The following is a 16,005-nucleotide window of genomic DNA, read 5'->3' as shown; positions in this document are numbered from 1 at the left end:
TAAGCTGGTTTAACCGCTTCCTCGCTGTGCTAGGGTGTGTGTCGAAGTAGAGCGTAGCCGCATTATGACGTGCCCGCCTACACTTGGTAGCACTTGAAATCCTTCTCACGACCCGCATCTCTGCGTGTTAACGTGAGGGTGAGCCGCAATATTGATTAGGTTCATTTCCCGCACCACTCCGAACATCATCGGGAGGTGGCAGGGCATATGGCGCAGGTTCTTGGTGAACAAGCCCTGGCCAGGCTCCTGGGTAGTCCTCCTGAGCAAAACCAACAAAGCTACTTGATCCGGGAATTGGTATGTTGCTCAGATCGTCCATGTAGGGAACGCCTTTCTCGTGTGCACCTATTGGGCACCGAGCCATTTGAGGGTTTATACGGATCACGCATCACTGTGGACCGCAATAAACTCACCGCACCTCTCGCCTAGAATGATGGCTCACATTCTTCTCTGAATTTAATTTTAAAATTGAATACAAGCCGGGTAAGTCAAATGTCTTGGCTGACACTTTATCGCGCAGACCAGACTTCGAGGTGAGACACCAGGAAAGTGTGTCTAGTGCAAAAACACAGCCGTCAACGTTGGCAGCCATGAAAATTCTCAAGGGATCACAAGGTGACAGCTGATGCCATAACAGGCCGTCGCTGCAGCTTAACCGATTTAGCTTAGCTTTCAGGTGCGACGGAAGGGTTACCTTTCGTCCATTAAAGTGATCCAACAGCACGCGACAATGTTCGTCCTGACTGTAGCTCTCTTTTATTTCAGAGGCTAATTAGCTCGTCACGTGGTATGCCCAAACAGTGGAGCAAGTAATTTCCCTTTGTGGAGTTCGCTATAAATGACAGTGTCCACGCCAGTGCGGGTGAGACATTGTTTTATATTAACGGACTGCGCCATCCTCGGACGCCAGTCTCGTTTGTGCGCAGCCCGAGTCTTAGTGGGGGAGGGCCCCTCAATATGCTCGGTGCGAAACAGGGACATAGTTTCGTCAATATGACGATGACCCGCGAGGGTATCATCTCAACGACAGAAACTTGCCCTAGTGACCCTGCCAGTTTAGCAGTGGTCAATAAACTACGTCCTATGACCGACCTCTCGGCGGTATCATAGGCGAGTTTGATGCTTAAAGTGTGAGCGAGGCTCAACGCTTTGTGGATGAGCGATTAGCCATCACACGAAAAGTCCGTGACGCGATGGCAAGCGCTCAGGACAAGCAAAAATAATATGCGGACCGAAATGGTCGCAAAAATAATGAACGCTTTTGAGTGGGTGTTAAAGTACTATTCAGTACTGCTACCCTACCTAAGAATACAATTTCTGTAATACCTGGAGGTTGTTGCCGCGTTGAATTGGGCCCTTTACGGCGGTAGAAGAGGTTTGAGACCTAAGTTATAGGCTCCACCTGTCCCCTTATATATGTACGCACCCCGTAATTTACGTGGGTCGTCTGAAAAGGTATGTAGACCCAAAATGAGGTCACATACCCCCATCCGTCTAAGGAGACCGATGATGACGCCGACTGTGAGCCGAGCGTTGTTCGGGTTAGGGACGGGGAAGGCGAAAAGCTATCAGCCGACCGACTCCTCTCACCACGAACATGACTCGGAGAGCGAGGGACATCACGCAAGTAACGCGGATCCCTCAGCATTATCCTCTCGAAAAGGTCCAAGCGAGTCTTTAGGCGTTCATAACCCTGACGAGCCTTCGCTCGGACATCAAGATGATCCGAGGTCAGTCGCGAGACTTGACTCTCGAGTTCCGCAAAACGTCGTTCAGCAGCGCTGAACGCCTGTGACTGAACGGACGAAGGTAATTCAGCCGCGATGGGGTGGCCGAGATCGCCACTCCTATCGGGCGCCGCTTGCACTGATGGATGCGAGTGGGAATCAACGCTTTCTTGTTGGAAGGTTGCTTGCCCACCGCTCCGTAAGGCAAAGGTATCAGATCCTCGTCCAAAAGAAAGAGTTTCGACTCTTGGGAACCGATCGATACCCTACGTATTGATGTGCCCGGCTTGGTGGCTGCCTATGAAAAGGACCACCAGCTGAGGCCTCTTCGTTTAACTCAAATGGACTAGCAGAAGTAGAGTTGTGAGAAAAAACAGGGGGTACAGTACCGCCCATGATTTCTTTCACACGCAAGCGGGCAATTTTAATTCGTTGCGACCGCTGTTTCATCGCATGGGAATGCGGATGAATGCGGCGCAAGAATTCCGCCTCGTATTGGGCGGGCGTTTCGTTTGAACGCAATAAATACGCCCAAGCGATCTTCCCTGAGCCCTCCTTGACTTAAAGACGCCATAATAGTTATGCGCGTCTAGAAGAGCGCGCTTAAGAATCGACGCTCTTGGCACGTTTAAACGAGGCAATTTAAATGGAGGGGGCATCAATGATATGCCACCCGTCACATAGCCACGTTTGATACGACTGACTTGTGACACCAAATGAGCACGTTCACGTGTCGTCGGCAGAGCTTTAGGCTCAGAATCCTCTATGTCAGAACCATTATGGATAATGGTCTGAGCAGAAGGCGTTGTGATTTTACCCAACGAAGAAGCGGCTGCGCCTATATGGGCAGCGCTCTCAATAATTGTCGCTGCGCTATCCAGCGCAGACGACGAGACAGCATTCGTAACTGTTGCTGTCTCCATGTAACGAGCAATGAGAGAAGTTTGTATGGGCGATAATGCGCCATCATCCTTCCTCATGAGCTCGTTGTCCGCCTCACTACTATGAGGTGACGGCAATGGTGTCGCCTCATTGTAGTCGACAATGAGCGACGGTTCAACCTCCTCACTATTAACGTAATTGGATCCTTAAGCCCTGTTAACGCGACAGCAGCATTAGTTGTCGGCGTTTCGACTAAAGCATTACACGCTGCCGGCGTGCTAACGCAGTGCGTGCGCTTAGTGCGAGGTTGAGTGGGCGTCTTCGTAGACGACAACCAACTTGGCCCCTTTTCGGTGGCATCATTGGAGTCGTGTATGTTAACACAGGTCGCTAGAGTGATTGAGTGAACTAGCGGCGCGTAAAGCTGCTCGCAGTTCCTCGCTCCTCTTTGACAAATTTAAAATCTAAATTCGTTCTTTATGGAGGGGTGGTGTAACGGGCTTATGTTGCCATATGTTACACAGTCCCTGTTATCCCTGTTAAGTACACTTGGTGTACTTAAGGGGATGGTCAATTACTTAGATAAAGTAATTAGACCCACCAGTCGGGTGTGGTTCACATTTGTGACCAACCCTTGTATATGTGATGCACATAGGTGCATTCACATTAGGAGGGATGACGCCTAGCGTCATCCTTGATGACGGCTAGTGTCATCCGTACCGCGAGATATCTAGAAAGATATGCTCGCAATACATATTAGTGTTATCTATAGAGATGACATTTTGATTGGTAAAAGTACGTATTAATATTTAATATGATTTAATATAAATCAGTCTAAAACTACTTTCTACTTAGTAAGTGCGCACGAGAACCCAGATTACCGCTCCCGTGACGACACTTTACTAGAGTACTTAGTGCGTTGGGTGAGGTTGCTAACGCGCCCACCGCAACTACCTCACTGCACGCAAGATAAGCTGGTTTAACCGCTTCTTCGCTGTGCTAGGGTGTGTGTCTAAGTAGAGCGTGGCCGCATTACGACGTGCTCGCCTACAGAATCAGTCTGACCGTCTTCTCTCACGTGCTGTGAGGTAGTTGGTGGGCGCCTAAGCGACATCACCAAAGAGCTAAGTATCTTAGTACAAGTATAATGGGCACACATCTGTTGGAGAACCGTTGTTGGGTACATCTTCCTTATGGGTAATATACCCTTTTAATCAATCATAAATTGGTTAATGACTTAAATCCCATTAACTATGGGTAATAAATGTGGTTGCCGCCAGATATAAATCTGGCAGACGAAATCTATTTTTAAATTGGCTAGGGTAAGGTTGTAGATTAAATAATTAAATAAAGTGCAGTTCCCCTTTTGATCTTGAAGCGGTAAGTGCCTTCCTAAGGCTTGCGCATTGATCTGAAATAGATAGAAGCCTTTTTAAGGTATATCCTCTTGTGCACGAGTTGCTGACTTGGTTCTACGAACCCCAGAATCCCTTGATTTAGGATTCATCAAGCTTTAATAGCTTGTACGACTCCCTGAGTTGTAAACCCATTAGTTCTATAGAACTACGAGACTCTCTGAGTCTAAAAGTCTTCCTCTGACTTTAGGAGCGAGGTAGCTCCGCTACACCTGATAGCACTCGTACTCACTCAACGCATAAGTCTTTTAAAAGACTAAGCCTTCACTCTCAAATAGAAACGTTTTCAGAACTTTTAGAGGCGCAATGCGCAGCTTATGACAAGCACAAACCTTTATTTGGGCTTGAACATGTAGAGTCACTAAATCCCAGGGACCAGAGGTCCTGCATGCAAGGCTTCGAGTCTTCATGCGATATGAATCCTCCGTGATCGTCCAGGTACAAGATCACCTTGCGGCATCGATGCCAACCCTGATTCAGAGCCAAAGGATATCCCTCTAGTTGTCACTCTAAAGACATTTGAGGGAAAGAGGGAGAAAATCTCCCTTTTTGGATTAAGCAGATGGAGATGTCCATCGACTCCGCCTTTTCTTGAAGAACGGCAAAAGGTGGCTATGGCCATTTCCAAACTCGGAGTTAACCGATACTAGATTGAACATATCAGCGGTAAGCTTAATGCATTCGCTGACTTTGTTTCTCGTTTAATTGCCCCACCCCAGCCTGTGAATGCCACTGCCTACGCTATGCGGTTGCGCAGCGAACCACAGCTCTCACCACTCCTCCCGCTCCAAATACTGGGGTTTGTCCAACACGTCGATAAAGGAGATCGTCACGCATCAGAAGCGTTCGTCAAGCCGACCTGGTCCCATTCCGGCAGATGGATCGCCCATCCTAGTAGAGAGGACGGATGGCGGACGCAGATCACCTCATCATGCGTGTGCTCACTGTTGCTCACTGTGTTTTGCACAACTATATCGATGTGTGGTCAACTATATTCGCTCCTGCGAACAGTGTCAGCGCGTAAAGACTGCAACGTCCAGCAGTGCGCCATCAAAGCCGCTGCCGATTCCAACGGATTGTTGGGAGTCGGTCATTCTGGATTTCATGTTTGGCATGCCGCCTGACCGTAAGAGTCGGACGGGGCTCGTCGTCTTTGTAGACAGACCGAGCAAGTAGCTCCACAATCACGGGCATGGAAGCAGCTCTCTTGTTTCTGCATCAGGTGTACCGATTACAGGGGATGCCCGAGTCCATAGTATCGGACCGAGATCCACATTTTACGTCATTTTTTTAAGAACATGTGTTTGAGCTGCTGGGTAGCAAGCTTCACACGTTTATAGCCGATCGTCCCCAGACCGATGGCCAAACGGAACGTGCTAATCGGGTCATGGCGGATGTATTGCGCACGGTTGCGACTCCAAAGAATGGAGAAAACAACTGCTCTTCGAAAAGTTCGCTATAAATAACAGTATCCACACAGTTACGGGTGATACGCCACTCTATATTAATGGATTCCGCCATCCTCAAACGACAGTCTCGTTTGTGCGCAGCCCGAGTCTTTGTGGGGGAGGGGCCCTCACTACGTTCGGTGCGAAAGAGGGACATAGGTTTGTCAACATGACGATGAATTGTGAGGGTATCATGTGAACGACCGAAACTTGCCCTAGGTACCCTGCCAGTTTAGAAGTGGTTAGTATGGAGTCACGGTAAGGAATGCATGTGCTCCTAAGCTGTAAAGATGTTTCGTTATTGACAACTACGTCCTATGACCTACCTTCCAGCGGTGGCATAGGCGAGTATGATGCTAAAAGCGTGAGCGAGGCTCAATGCTTCGTAGATGAGCGATTAGCCATCACATGAAAAGTCCGTGACGCGATGGCAAGCGCACAGGACAAGCAAAATCAATATGCATACCAGAATTCTCGCAAAATAATGAACACTTAGAGTAGGTGAAAATGTACTATCAAGTACTGCTATCTTACCTAAAAATACAGTTTCTGTACTTCCTGGAGGTACCACGAATTATTGTCGCGTTTCATTGGGCCGCTTTCGGTGGGCGAGGAGGTTGGAGACCTTTATTATAGGCTCACACTCTCTCCGTTTATGAAGACGCACCCCGTCTTTTACGTGGGTCGTCTGAAACGGCATGTTGATCCAGAAGAGATCACATACCCCATCCGTCTAAGGAGACCGATGGTGACGTCGACTGGGAGTCGAGTGTCGATCTGGTGGGGATGACGGGGAAATGAAACGCTTCTAGCCGAATGACTCCTCCCACCACGATTCGGACTTGGCAAGCGAGGGATATCACGCGCGTAACGCGAATACCTCGGCTTCAGCTTTTCCAAAAGGTCCAGTCGAAGTTTTAGCCTTTTGTAACCCTGTGGATCCTTCGCGCAGGCGTCGTGGAGATCCGAAGTAATTTCGAGATCCCCGATCAGTTGTTCACTCATCGACTGCGACCGAACGGAAGCGGGATAGGCTGCCGCAAGTAGGTGGGTGAGTCGCCAGTCGTATCGGTCGCCGCCTGCACTGATGGATGCTGCTGGGAACCAACGCTTCCTAGTTGGAAGGTTGGTTGCCCACCGCTCCGTGCAGCAAAAGCTTCAGATCCTCGTCCAGTGGTGAGGATATCCAAAGCGTTTTGACTCTTGGGGATTTGTCAACGCCTTGCGCGTCGACGTACCGGACCTGGTGTCTGCCTAGAGAAGGAGGACCATTTATCACTCAGCTAGTTCCGAATGGGTCAGCAGGAGTATCGTGATTAGAAGAAACAGGGCGTACGGTGCCATTCATGAATTTTCTTACACGTAAGCGAGGCAAGTTGATTCGCTGCGGCCGTTTTTTGGCCACACTGGAAAACAGCTGAAAGCGGCGCAGGAATTCCGCTTCGTAATGGTCGGTTGATTCATTCGAATAAAACACGACCGGGATCGGGGAAACACGGCCAAGTGATCCCCTTGAGCCTCCCCCGAATAGTAGACGCCATAATAATTATGAGCGTCTTTAGTGGCGCGCTCTAGGAGCTACGCCCTAGTTCCATCCGAACGAGGCCATTCGGGTGGAGGTGGAATAAGTTGTATGGCACCACTCGCATAGCCGGGTTCAATACGCTAAATTGTGAACCGACTGGACACGGTCACGTTCCGTCGGTGACGCTTTAAGCTCGGGCAATTTTGCGTCATACCCAGTGTATGATGGTCTAAATGACAGGTAAATTAATTTTACTCAACTGAGAAGCAGATGCACCTTTATGGGCAGCACTCTCCTGAATGGTCGCTGTGCCATCTAGCGCAGACAACGAAACAGTCGCTGTATTGACGATAGGCAAGTTAGCCTTCGCAACGTTGAGAGTCCCCATGAAAGAAGCAATGGGTGAAATCTGGATGGGCAATATAGCGCCATCACCCATTCCCATTAGCTCGTTGTGCTTTCACTACTATGAGGTGACGGCAGCGGTGTCGACTCTTATTTGTAGTCAATAATGAGCGAGAGATCAACATCCTCACTGTGCAAGTGGAATGGATCGTTCAGCCCAATTAACAGCGCGGCAGCGGCGTCTGCGGCGTTGTAACTGTGGCACTAGGCGCCGGCAGCGTTTTACCGCTGCGTGTGCGCTTCGTGCGTGATTGTGTGTGTCTTTGCAGGCACCCATCAGCTTTGCTCCTTTTAGGTGGCATGTCAAGCGCCGTGTGATGTCACCCGGTAGGTGCATATCCTGGTCGCTAAAGATGTTGCTGAGTGCAGCCGCTTTAGTTCGACGAAGTGGGAATGCAGATAATCACTATATTGTTTTTGATACGCCTGGCTTTGGAATTACAGGCGTGACGTCGACTTAAAACTTTACCAAGAGGAGTTTTACCGTTGCAGGCGGATCGTAGCTCATTTGGTTCCGCCAAATATCTCAGTGTTTGACGGTGAGCTCATATTATTCATGCGTGAGGCTACAATTCTCACCCTATTACAACAGTGCTGCGTGCTCCAATCAAGATAAAAGATTTAGAAAGTCCGAATTGACATCGACACCAACTCAAACAGCAACATTGGGGGTAAGATCATCACCATCTGTATCGATGGCTTCATGGCTGGTCCCTCTGCTAGCTTAGCGATCATGGCTCCAACATTGATACCAAGACTGCTGAGTACATTATTGCCAATAATGAATTGGTTTTCTTCTTCGCCCAGGACGAGACAATCAAATACCCCTGATTTTGACGGGTCCTTCAGCAGTACGTACTTGGACGTCCAATGTCACTCGCTCGCGGTAGACCAGTGGACAATCAATTACCTCCACACTAACAGAGTGAAGGGTGATGGTCACGTTCGTATCAAGTGAAAGGCCTGCGGGGAATGAGAGTTGCATCCGAACCCGAGTCAGCGCACATTTAGATCTCCAAATTATTCGTTAGGACCGCTGATAGCTGTTAGGTTTGGCGCGCTTTGCTGAGGCACGTGCTGCCATGCGCTTTCGCATGGCTCGTTCAGCTTCATCCTTCTGGTCGCTAAATGATGTTGGACACCTAGACACCCAGTGAGGAGAGCCATCGCGGGATGGTGCGGAAGTTGCTTGTTCAGTGGGTGCTGCTTTGACGGTCGAGACGTGTCATCGCCTTTCATGGAACCCATAAAATACTGTTAGTCTGCTTTGGTTCATCCTCTATTGTGATCCGGAAGTAGTTATGTTGCGCATAAGCAAGTTCCAGAAATAGGTATATATATATATAGAGGTCCTTCATCCGCCTTGGCCTTGCGTCACTCGAGGGTGACCAGGCGCATAATGCCACGCTTCACTATTGTGCGCGCGAGGGCTATCAATCAGGATCTTGGTCCTGTTCTTCGTCTGCACTATCGCATCCCCGCATAGAGATCTTTGACTTTGGTGTGTCACATCACTTGTTGGAGCCCATGGTAGCCCACGATCTTGTTAAAGCAAGCAAAATACTTCAAGACCGGGCTGTCCTTTCGCAGTTTTTTGCAAAAGGAGCCTCACCGTTCGGGTGAGAAATATTCTTCACCGTGCTGCAACGCCGATTGATTTCTTGCATAATGTCGGTGTCGATAAGCCTCTCTACATCCCTGCCAAGGACATATAGCGCCATGTTGTTGAGCAATTCCGCATCGATGGAGCCCCTGGTACTCACTGCGGTGGTGTCAAACTGCTCGCCTGTTGCAGAGCAGCGCTCGCGAAGAGCCACTCACACTGCTCCCGCTGGCCTTGCCAGCGGATTGGCGACGCATTTTTTCATTCAATTAGTCTTGATGCTCTGGTGCGGTGATGAACGCGGGCGTCATCCGATGTTTTTATCAATCATCCGAAAGTCGACATCTTGTAGCGCTGAGATGCCGGCTGTGCTTAACTTGAGCTTGCTTTTGGATGGTTAGCTAATGAGGCATGTATTTAAGAAGTTAATATACATGCTATGCGCTTAGGCGCCCCTGTGTGCCTCCTGGACTTAGCTGGTACGCTACTACCGACGCTTGAAGGGGTGGGTATCTACCGGAGAAGGGGTTTCAGGAATGTGAGTCCTATGAATCCACAAAAGCTTGCCAGCATATGAAAACCTAATAAGCGCTCTACGAAGGGCTGCTTAGGCCTTATAATTCCGATCGCAAAGGACCGTGTGAGAGCCACAATTTAGCCAGCGACATCATCAGATATCCTGTAATATCTAATTTCTTGAGAATTTAGGCGACACACACGGCTGTGAATAGGCTTAATCATAGGTACGTTTCCATTTTATATTCGCTGATATGTAGTGTAAGCGGGCACGTCGTAATGCGGCCACGCAAGGAAGCGGTTAGACCAACTTCTCTTGCGTGCAGTGAGGTAGTTGTGGTGGGCGCCTTAGCGACCTCACCCAACGCACTAAGTACTCTAGTAAAGTGTCGCTGCATATGCGGTGCATGGAGCGCTAGTGCTGCGCTCTATCGAGTACGAAAAGCGTTGGCTCGCGGTGACAAATCCCTTCCTTTTGACAAGATAATTCCGTGCAACATTGGCAGCCCGCAGGTGCTCCTCGTGCGCACTTACTACATTAAATATAAATACCTATTTTTACCAATCAAAACTTCATCTCTATAGATAACACCAAAATGTATTGCGAGCATATCTTTCTAGATATGTCGCGTAACGGATGACGCTAGGCGTCATCCCGCATCACATACACAAGGGTTGGTCACAAATGTGAACCACACCCGAGTGCTGGGTCTAATTACTTCATTTATGTAATTGACAATCCCCCTAAGAACACCAAGTGTACTTATAACGGGGACTGTGTGTCATTAGGGCAACTGTCGCCCGTCACAATAAAGTGAGCTCGAGACCAGCATATCCGAGGGATAAGTAAGTAAGAAACAGATTTGGAAAATTTATCATTTGCTTTCTCCATATTCGAGCAAAACAATTTCTGTCATGAAATCGACACGCAATTCGCAATTAGAAAGAGCATCGACAAATACAAACTCAAAGTATCTACAATGCCGCACGGAATTCGTCGAAGACGCGATGACTCACTAGCTGTCGAGATCGAAGAGTTGGACTCGCGCACAATGAGACAGAACTCGTACAACTATTTCCAGCACCGTGGCTCAGGATTCGGTTCGCCTTTGCTCCTATCGTCGACGTTCCGATCGTCTTTAGGACGTAGCCCGGCATCTAAAAAGAGGCAGCGAACGTTGACAGAGCAATTGGAGAGTCTATGTCTGCATAACCCAAGCAGCCAAATTATGCGCGAAGATAGCAAAAGAAGCAGATGCATTGATAGCAACGCATCGCGTCTTTCGATGGAGTGGGCGAGACCAAATGAGAACAATGGGGCGAGGATTGTGAAGCTCGATGAAATCGGACGGAAGACATCGTCTTTTGAATACAGAAGCGAAACCGACAGTGACGAGGTGATGGAGTTTACGGAAGACGCTACAGAGTTAATTGTCTATAACGACATTAATCATGGTAAAGATCTGTGCACCTACTTGGCCGGACGATCTCTAGACAGAATATACCGTCATTCTGTCGCTGTGGTAGGTCATTCAAATGGTGCTGCACGGGAGGGAAATGAAATTGTGATTTATAAACCCCCGAGATCGATCAATGTGCCGACTACGCAACGATTGCCAGGGTATTTTGCGCTGACGCCTCAAGAATTTAAGAAATTATCGATGGCAGAGAAACGAATGTGGTATCACGAGAATGAAGACATTGTGGAAGACGAGATAGAAGCCAAGGCACATGATTATAAAAGATGTCAGACTTCTACGGAGAGATCGAGTCGGCTGTATCAGCAAGTGCCACGAATTTACGGAGAGACAATGAGTGTGGTTGACAAGTCTCGAGTGGATGTGGACATGGTGGGGGATGACGGTGGCTTACAGTGCCCACATGCTGCAGGAGTCCTGACACACGTGGAATGGTTCATGGATGATCAATTGTAAGGTAGCAGAGACCTAAAGCGATAGTAACGTCGGCACACTTCCATTGCCAATTTAACTTTACTGACCCATAGTGTAGGATTCTTGAGAACAGCTTCATTTTGCCGGTCATTGTAGCTATATTTGTCGACAGTCTTAAAACTTTAAAAATAATGATTAGCGTACAAATAGAAAAGTGATGAATTCCATAAATGTATCGACAAGCAAGAGTTACAAACAATTATTGGACTGTATTAAATCGGCCAACCACTCGAGCAAGATACTTTAACGGTATCGCAGCTTCTCCTCTAGTCACTTAAACGATAGGTACGGAGCGACAATAGCGATACCCAGCGCCACGTACACGGGGATGTTGCTGTGCCCCGTCCATGCAAACCACGAATAACGAGCAGCCACCTTCTTTGATTTCTCCACAACCAAGCGGTGCTTGCGTGCATGGCTACCATGCTCGTGCTTGACAATGTCGTAACCCTCATGCTTCTCAATAGTGCAGTGGCCGTCTGACGCTGTCACGCGGTAGCCTCCAGGAAAGTGTATGTATGGCACAAAAATCTCGGTGGGCTCTAATGCACCCACTCCCTCCGACGTATACTCGAAGACAAAAATACTAGAGCTCTGCGTGAAGTTCGAGGTGATGATGGAGCCTTTCACCTTGCGCGCGTGAGGGCGCGTGTTGGCACCGTCTTTGAGATCCAGTTTTGTCTCCTCTCCTGACGTAGACGTGTACACATAAGCATTGTTTGTGGTCGAGGTTACTCTCTTCTTAGTGGTCGTTTGAGTTTGAGTCGTTTCGGGGTTGAACGACATATTTGATTGCTTCGAGAGTAAATTCGTGGGGTTGAGGGGAATTCTGGAATAAGGGTAAGACTGAGTTTTCTTTGTGTGCTCACAATCAGCGATTTTAAGCCAACCTAAATATCGAGAAGCGGGCTTTCTAAATTTCAAATATTATCGTTTTTTCTATGATTGGCATCCATCGACTTAAATGCCTCAGTTGTGACGGGTGTACCGATACATAGTATTATTTCCTATAGTACAAAAATATTATATTTTATTAAATTTGACTAAATAACTCCAATATTACCAAATTTGGTAATATTAACGCAATAAGACAAGTTTTGTTTGTTGCTTAATTTAAATTTAAATAAACCCCACCAATCCTTACAAGACACGATGAGGCGGTGCGCAAAGGGCGCTTTACATAGATATTTATGAGAATATTAAAGCCAGTATATACAATATCGTTACGAAAGAACTTGATGTATTAACACAATTTTACCTTTTCTCTGTACTAAAGCGTTATAATTGACCTCTAGTAGGTAAGACTTCTGAGCTACTTGTAACCTACATGTCAGTGTACGAGAAGCAATCCAGGCATGTAACGGGGCACTATTGACTTGTACTGCTTCAGTGCAAGTCCACTTCGCACTGCCTCAGGACGAGTGGTGCCTCACGTCACATCACGTACACTAGTACGTGCAGAGGAAAACTCTCTTTAAGAAACTTACTTTAGAGAGGGTTAAAAGAAAACTGTATCTTATATAAATGAGTTCTTCTGTTTCTATCTATTTACTAATAACTTAATTATTAACTAATACAAAACATGTAATAAAGTCATATCTGTCTCTCTCTTTGCGCATGTGTGCTTAAGTAGAGCGTGGCCGCATTACGACGTGCTCCAGTGCTGACTGGACCGCGGAGCAAGTAGATATAATGGTCTATATCTGCCAATGAATAAGCTTTACGAATGTAAAGCAATTTTCTCTTTATTCTCCAAATATTATCAACCTTTTAGATAATATATTAATCATCAACCTTTAAGTGTTAATTTCATGTAACGATACACCCCGTTACATCACTCCTCCCTAAACGACAATCACTCTGACTGTCATTGGATAAAGTGGTCACTATAAGACCACTTAATTTAAAAACGATGTTGATTGGTCAGAACCATCATTCATTTTTAATTCTATCGCATGGCTAACAAGTCCATGCGGTATGCGAAAAGTGTGGCGCCTGCTGCGGTTCATGCAGCTGCGGACGACGCATTATTGTCTCTTGCGGTAGTTGTTCCGTCTGCCTTACGGTCATCGTCTCCTGCAACTCTAAATGTTGCGGGTGCACGTGGTGATACACCACGTGAATGCGACCCCTCCGTGGCCGACTCGGGGAGAGCAGAACACTCGGCAGGTCATCGCCAGGCGGCTGACTTTGAGACTTCGAATGAGGGGGCTCATTCGGATAGACGTGCTTGTAGCATTCGCAACAGCATGTTCGGTTCCGACGATTAGAATGGTTCTTGATCGCCAGCTCCTTCTCCCGTGCCGTCACCCACACATATTTCTGTGCGTGGTGATGACGATGGCGTAAGTCTCTGAATAAAATAATTTGTGGTACCTTTGCTTAAGTGGGCACCACTCAGAGGATTGTAGACACTAAAATGTCTCGTCTTGCCCCTGAGAAGAAGCCGTGGCTTTAGCCCGAACAGCTAATCAATAGCTTGTCTGGAGACACTACTTCTCACAATAAATATCCCTTATTTATTGCGACAAAGCTCCATGGCCTTGATCCCAGCGCGAAGAACTTTCACGCTGAAGAAGAGTTTTATCTCGATGCTTTTTTTAAACATCGATGGTATAGTGGCAACAACACGCGAGATAAAGTCTCGCTTATGTAAGCCTAGAGCACGTTCTATCGCAATGTCAAAGACATTGGACGCAAAGCCTGGCTTCAAAGACTTAACGCGATTCGCGTTAAGTTTCATAAACGAACTCCAACCGGTGCAAGGTATAAACGGCATCGGTTGTCAGATGAGGCAGGACTTCCATGCCTCACGTGGGGTGATCCCTGCCCGTGTTGTGTTGACAACACGAAACGAGTGAAAGAAGATGTGTATTTCCTTTCTTCGCCCTGGTGAAGGGCTCGCATCTCTATCGAGATGCGCGATGCGATTGACGTTTTGCAATCGATTTACAAGCGCCAAGGGCGCGTGTTTTCCGATGGACCTTTTGATCCATCAAATAGGTCTCGTCATACTGACGGACGAGGCCCTCAACGTCAACAACCAGCTGAGAACGAGGCTCCCAGCTTTCATGTGAAGGTGGATAACCGCGCCAGCGAACAAGATACTTATCCGCTGTCCCTTCACATCACGGTGGTTTAGAATTCGTTCTACAAGGAAACGTTGACCACCGTGGGAAACCACCAATGGTTATGGCGGAGTAAGTCGCGACTTTTCGTGCGATAAGTCTTCTCACGTCCACGATGCCCACTTTTTGATGCATCGTGAGACTAATACATGATGCGTAAACGCAAATCATTATAGATGGGGATGATGACACGAGGTGTGTCGCCAGCAATGGCTGTATAATACAATAACCATTGCGTGTTGTATATCGATCTGTTGAGATCGATACAATTTCGACAATCCTTTTCAAGGATTGTTAAGATGGATTTCTAAGGTAATCCATTAGCCCTTTAAGAGCCTTATCTTCTTGATAAGCTTTTTTAACGTCGTCAAGTAATGTTGACGACGAAAAAAAATTGTCGTAACAGGGACCTTATGCTCACCGTTGATTTGCGCAACCGGCTCAAAATCGAGCTGGCGCGAAAGGGCATTAACGACGACATTTGGTGGTCCTAGTTTATATTCCACGATGAAATTATACTTCGCGAAGAAAGACAACCATCTCGACGGCTAATGAACAAATTCGATCAAAACCGCTGGAAAACGACAGAAAATATCCAAGGCTGGAATCGATTTAGTTAACTACAGCCCGAGCTGCTGAGTGCAGCTTTTGTTAAACCGCTTGCAGACTTGGTTCATTTAGGCGATTGCGCCGGTATGGTCGCCGTGTTCAGCTTATTGTAAGCATAAACCACGCGCCATCCAACTGTGGCTTTACGCACACAAAAGGTCGGGCTGCAGTGAGGCGATTTGCTCCTAAGCACATGTCCCGCCCTGGCTCGCTTGTTGGGTAGTTCTTTTACGCAGCTTTAAGCTGTCTAGAGTCAAATGCAATAACACGTTCATGCTCATCAACATCTGTTTGTAACAGAGCACTGCCAATGGCAAAATCCGATGCGAAACAGACGACACGGAAAGGCCAATTTTTACTGATACTTTAAATTAATTAAAAGGGTATTTTACCCATAAAGTGATTGTACCACAACAACGGTTCTCCAACCGATGCGTGCCCCATTACACCGGATGACCACTGCGTGGCTTTGCTTTGTGATCTTGGCAACAGGAAATTTCTTAGGTGTGGTAATGATCCTTCCGCAGGTTCACCTACGGAAACCTTGTCACGACTTCACCTTCCTCTAATGGCGAGGTTCTTTTAGTTACAAGCGATTACAAATTTGAATTATTATTAAAAGACGCGCCACGACGCCTATGAGTATAGTGCCCCAAGGCCAGTGCCTAAAACCTTTGATCAAAAAGACCGAGTTCTCGCTAGGAGCTGCTGAGGACGCGGATCAGACGCTGTTGCGAAATCATGGCAGTACGCACAAAGCGTACTGAAACAGACAAAACAAATGAGTCAGCAGAA

At 47.5% G+C, this 16,005-nt stretch overlaps 4 protein-coding genes across 4 annotated transcripts; 2 read left to right on the top strand and 2 right to left on the bottom strand.

Moving 5' to 3' along the window:
- Positions 1-8,023: 8,023 nt before the first annotated feature.
- CCR75_004500 (uncharacterized protein) lies at positions 8,024-8,387 on the bottom strand (the record flags this gene model as incomplete). The annotated part of the gene is given in 2 exon segments (XM_067962586.1): positions 8,024-8,245; positions 8,262-8,387. 2 exon segments carry the CDS (start codon positions 8,385-8,387, stop codon positions 8,024-8,026), a joined length of 348 nt encoding a protein of 115 aa, XP_067817821.1.
- A 734-nt stretch (positions 8,388-9,121) lies between these two features.
- On the top strand, positions 9,122-9,406 carry CCR75_004499 (uncharacterized protein; the record flags this gene model as incomplete). Its single annotated transcript, XM_067962585.1, has 1 exon — positions 9,122-9,406. The coding sequence occupies one exon, from the start codon at positions 9,122-9,124 to the stop codon at positions 9,404-9,406; it is 285 nt and encodes a 94-aa protein (XP_067817728.1).
- Positions 9,407-10,501: 1,095 nt separating this feature from the next.
- On the top strand, positions 10,502-11,455 carry CCR75_004498 (uncharacterized protein; the record flags this gene model as incomplete). Its single annotated transcript, XM_067962584.1, has 1 exon — positions 10,502-11,455. The coding sequence occupies one exon, from the start codon at positions 10,502-10,504 to the stop codon at positions 11,453-11,455; it is 954 nt and encodes a 317-aa protein (XP_067817727.1).
- A 288-nt stretch (positions 11,456-11,743) lies between these two features.
- On the bottom strand, positions 11,744-12,259 carry CCR75_004497 (uncharacterized protein; the record flags this gene model as incomplete). Its single annotated transcript, XM_067962583.1, has 1 exon — positions 11,744-12,259. The coding sequence occupies one exon, from the start codon at positions 12,257-12,259 to the stop codon at positions 11,744-11,746; it is 516 nt and encodes a 171-aa protein (XP_067817732.1).
- Positions 12,260-16,005: the final 3,746 nt, after the last annotated feature.

Source organism: Bremia lactucae, linkage group LG11, assembly GCF_004359215.1.
Source record: "Bremia lactucae strain SF5 linkage group LG11, whole genome shotgun sequence".
NCBI lineage: Eukaryota > Oomycota > Peronosporomycetes > Peronosporales > Peronosporaceae > Bremia > Bremia lactucae.
The sequence above is the reverse complement of the archived record's forward strand: the minus strand, read 5'-3'. Positions and strand labels throughout refer to the sequence as shown.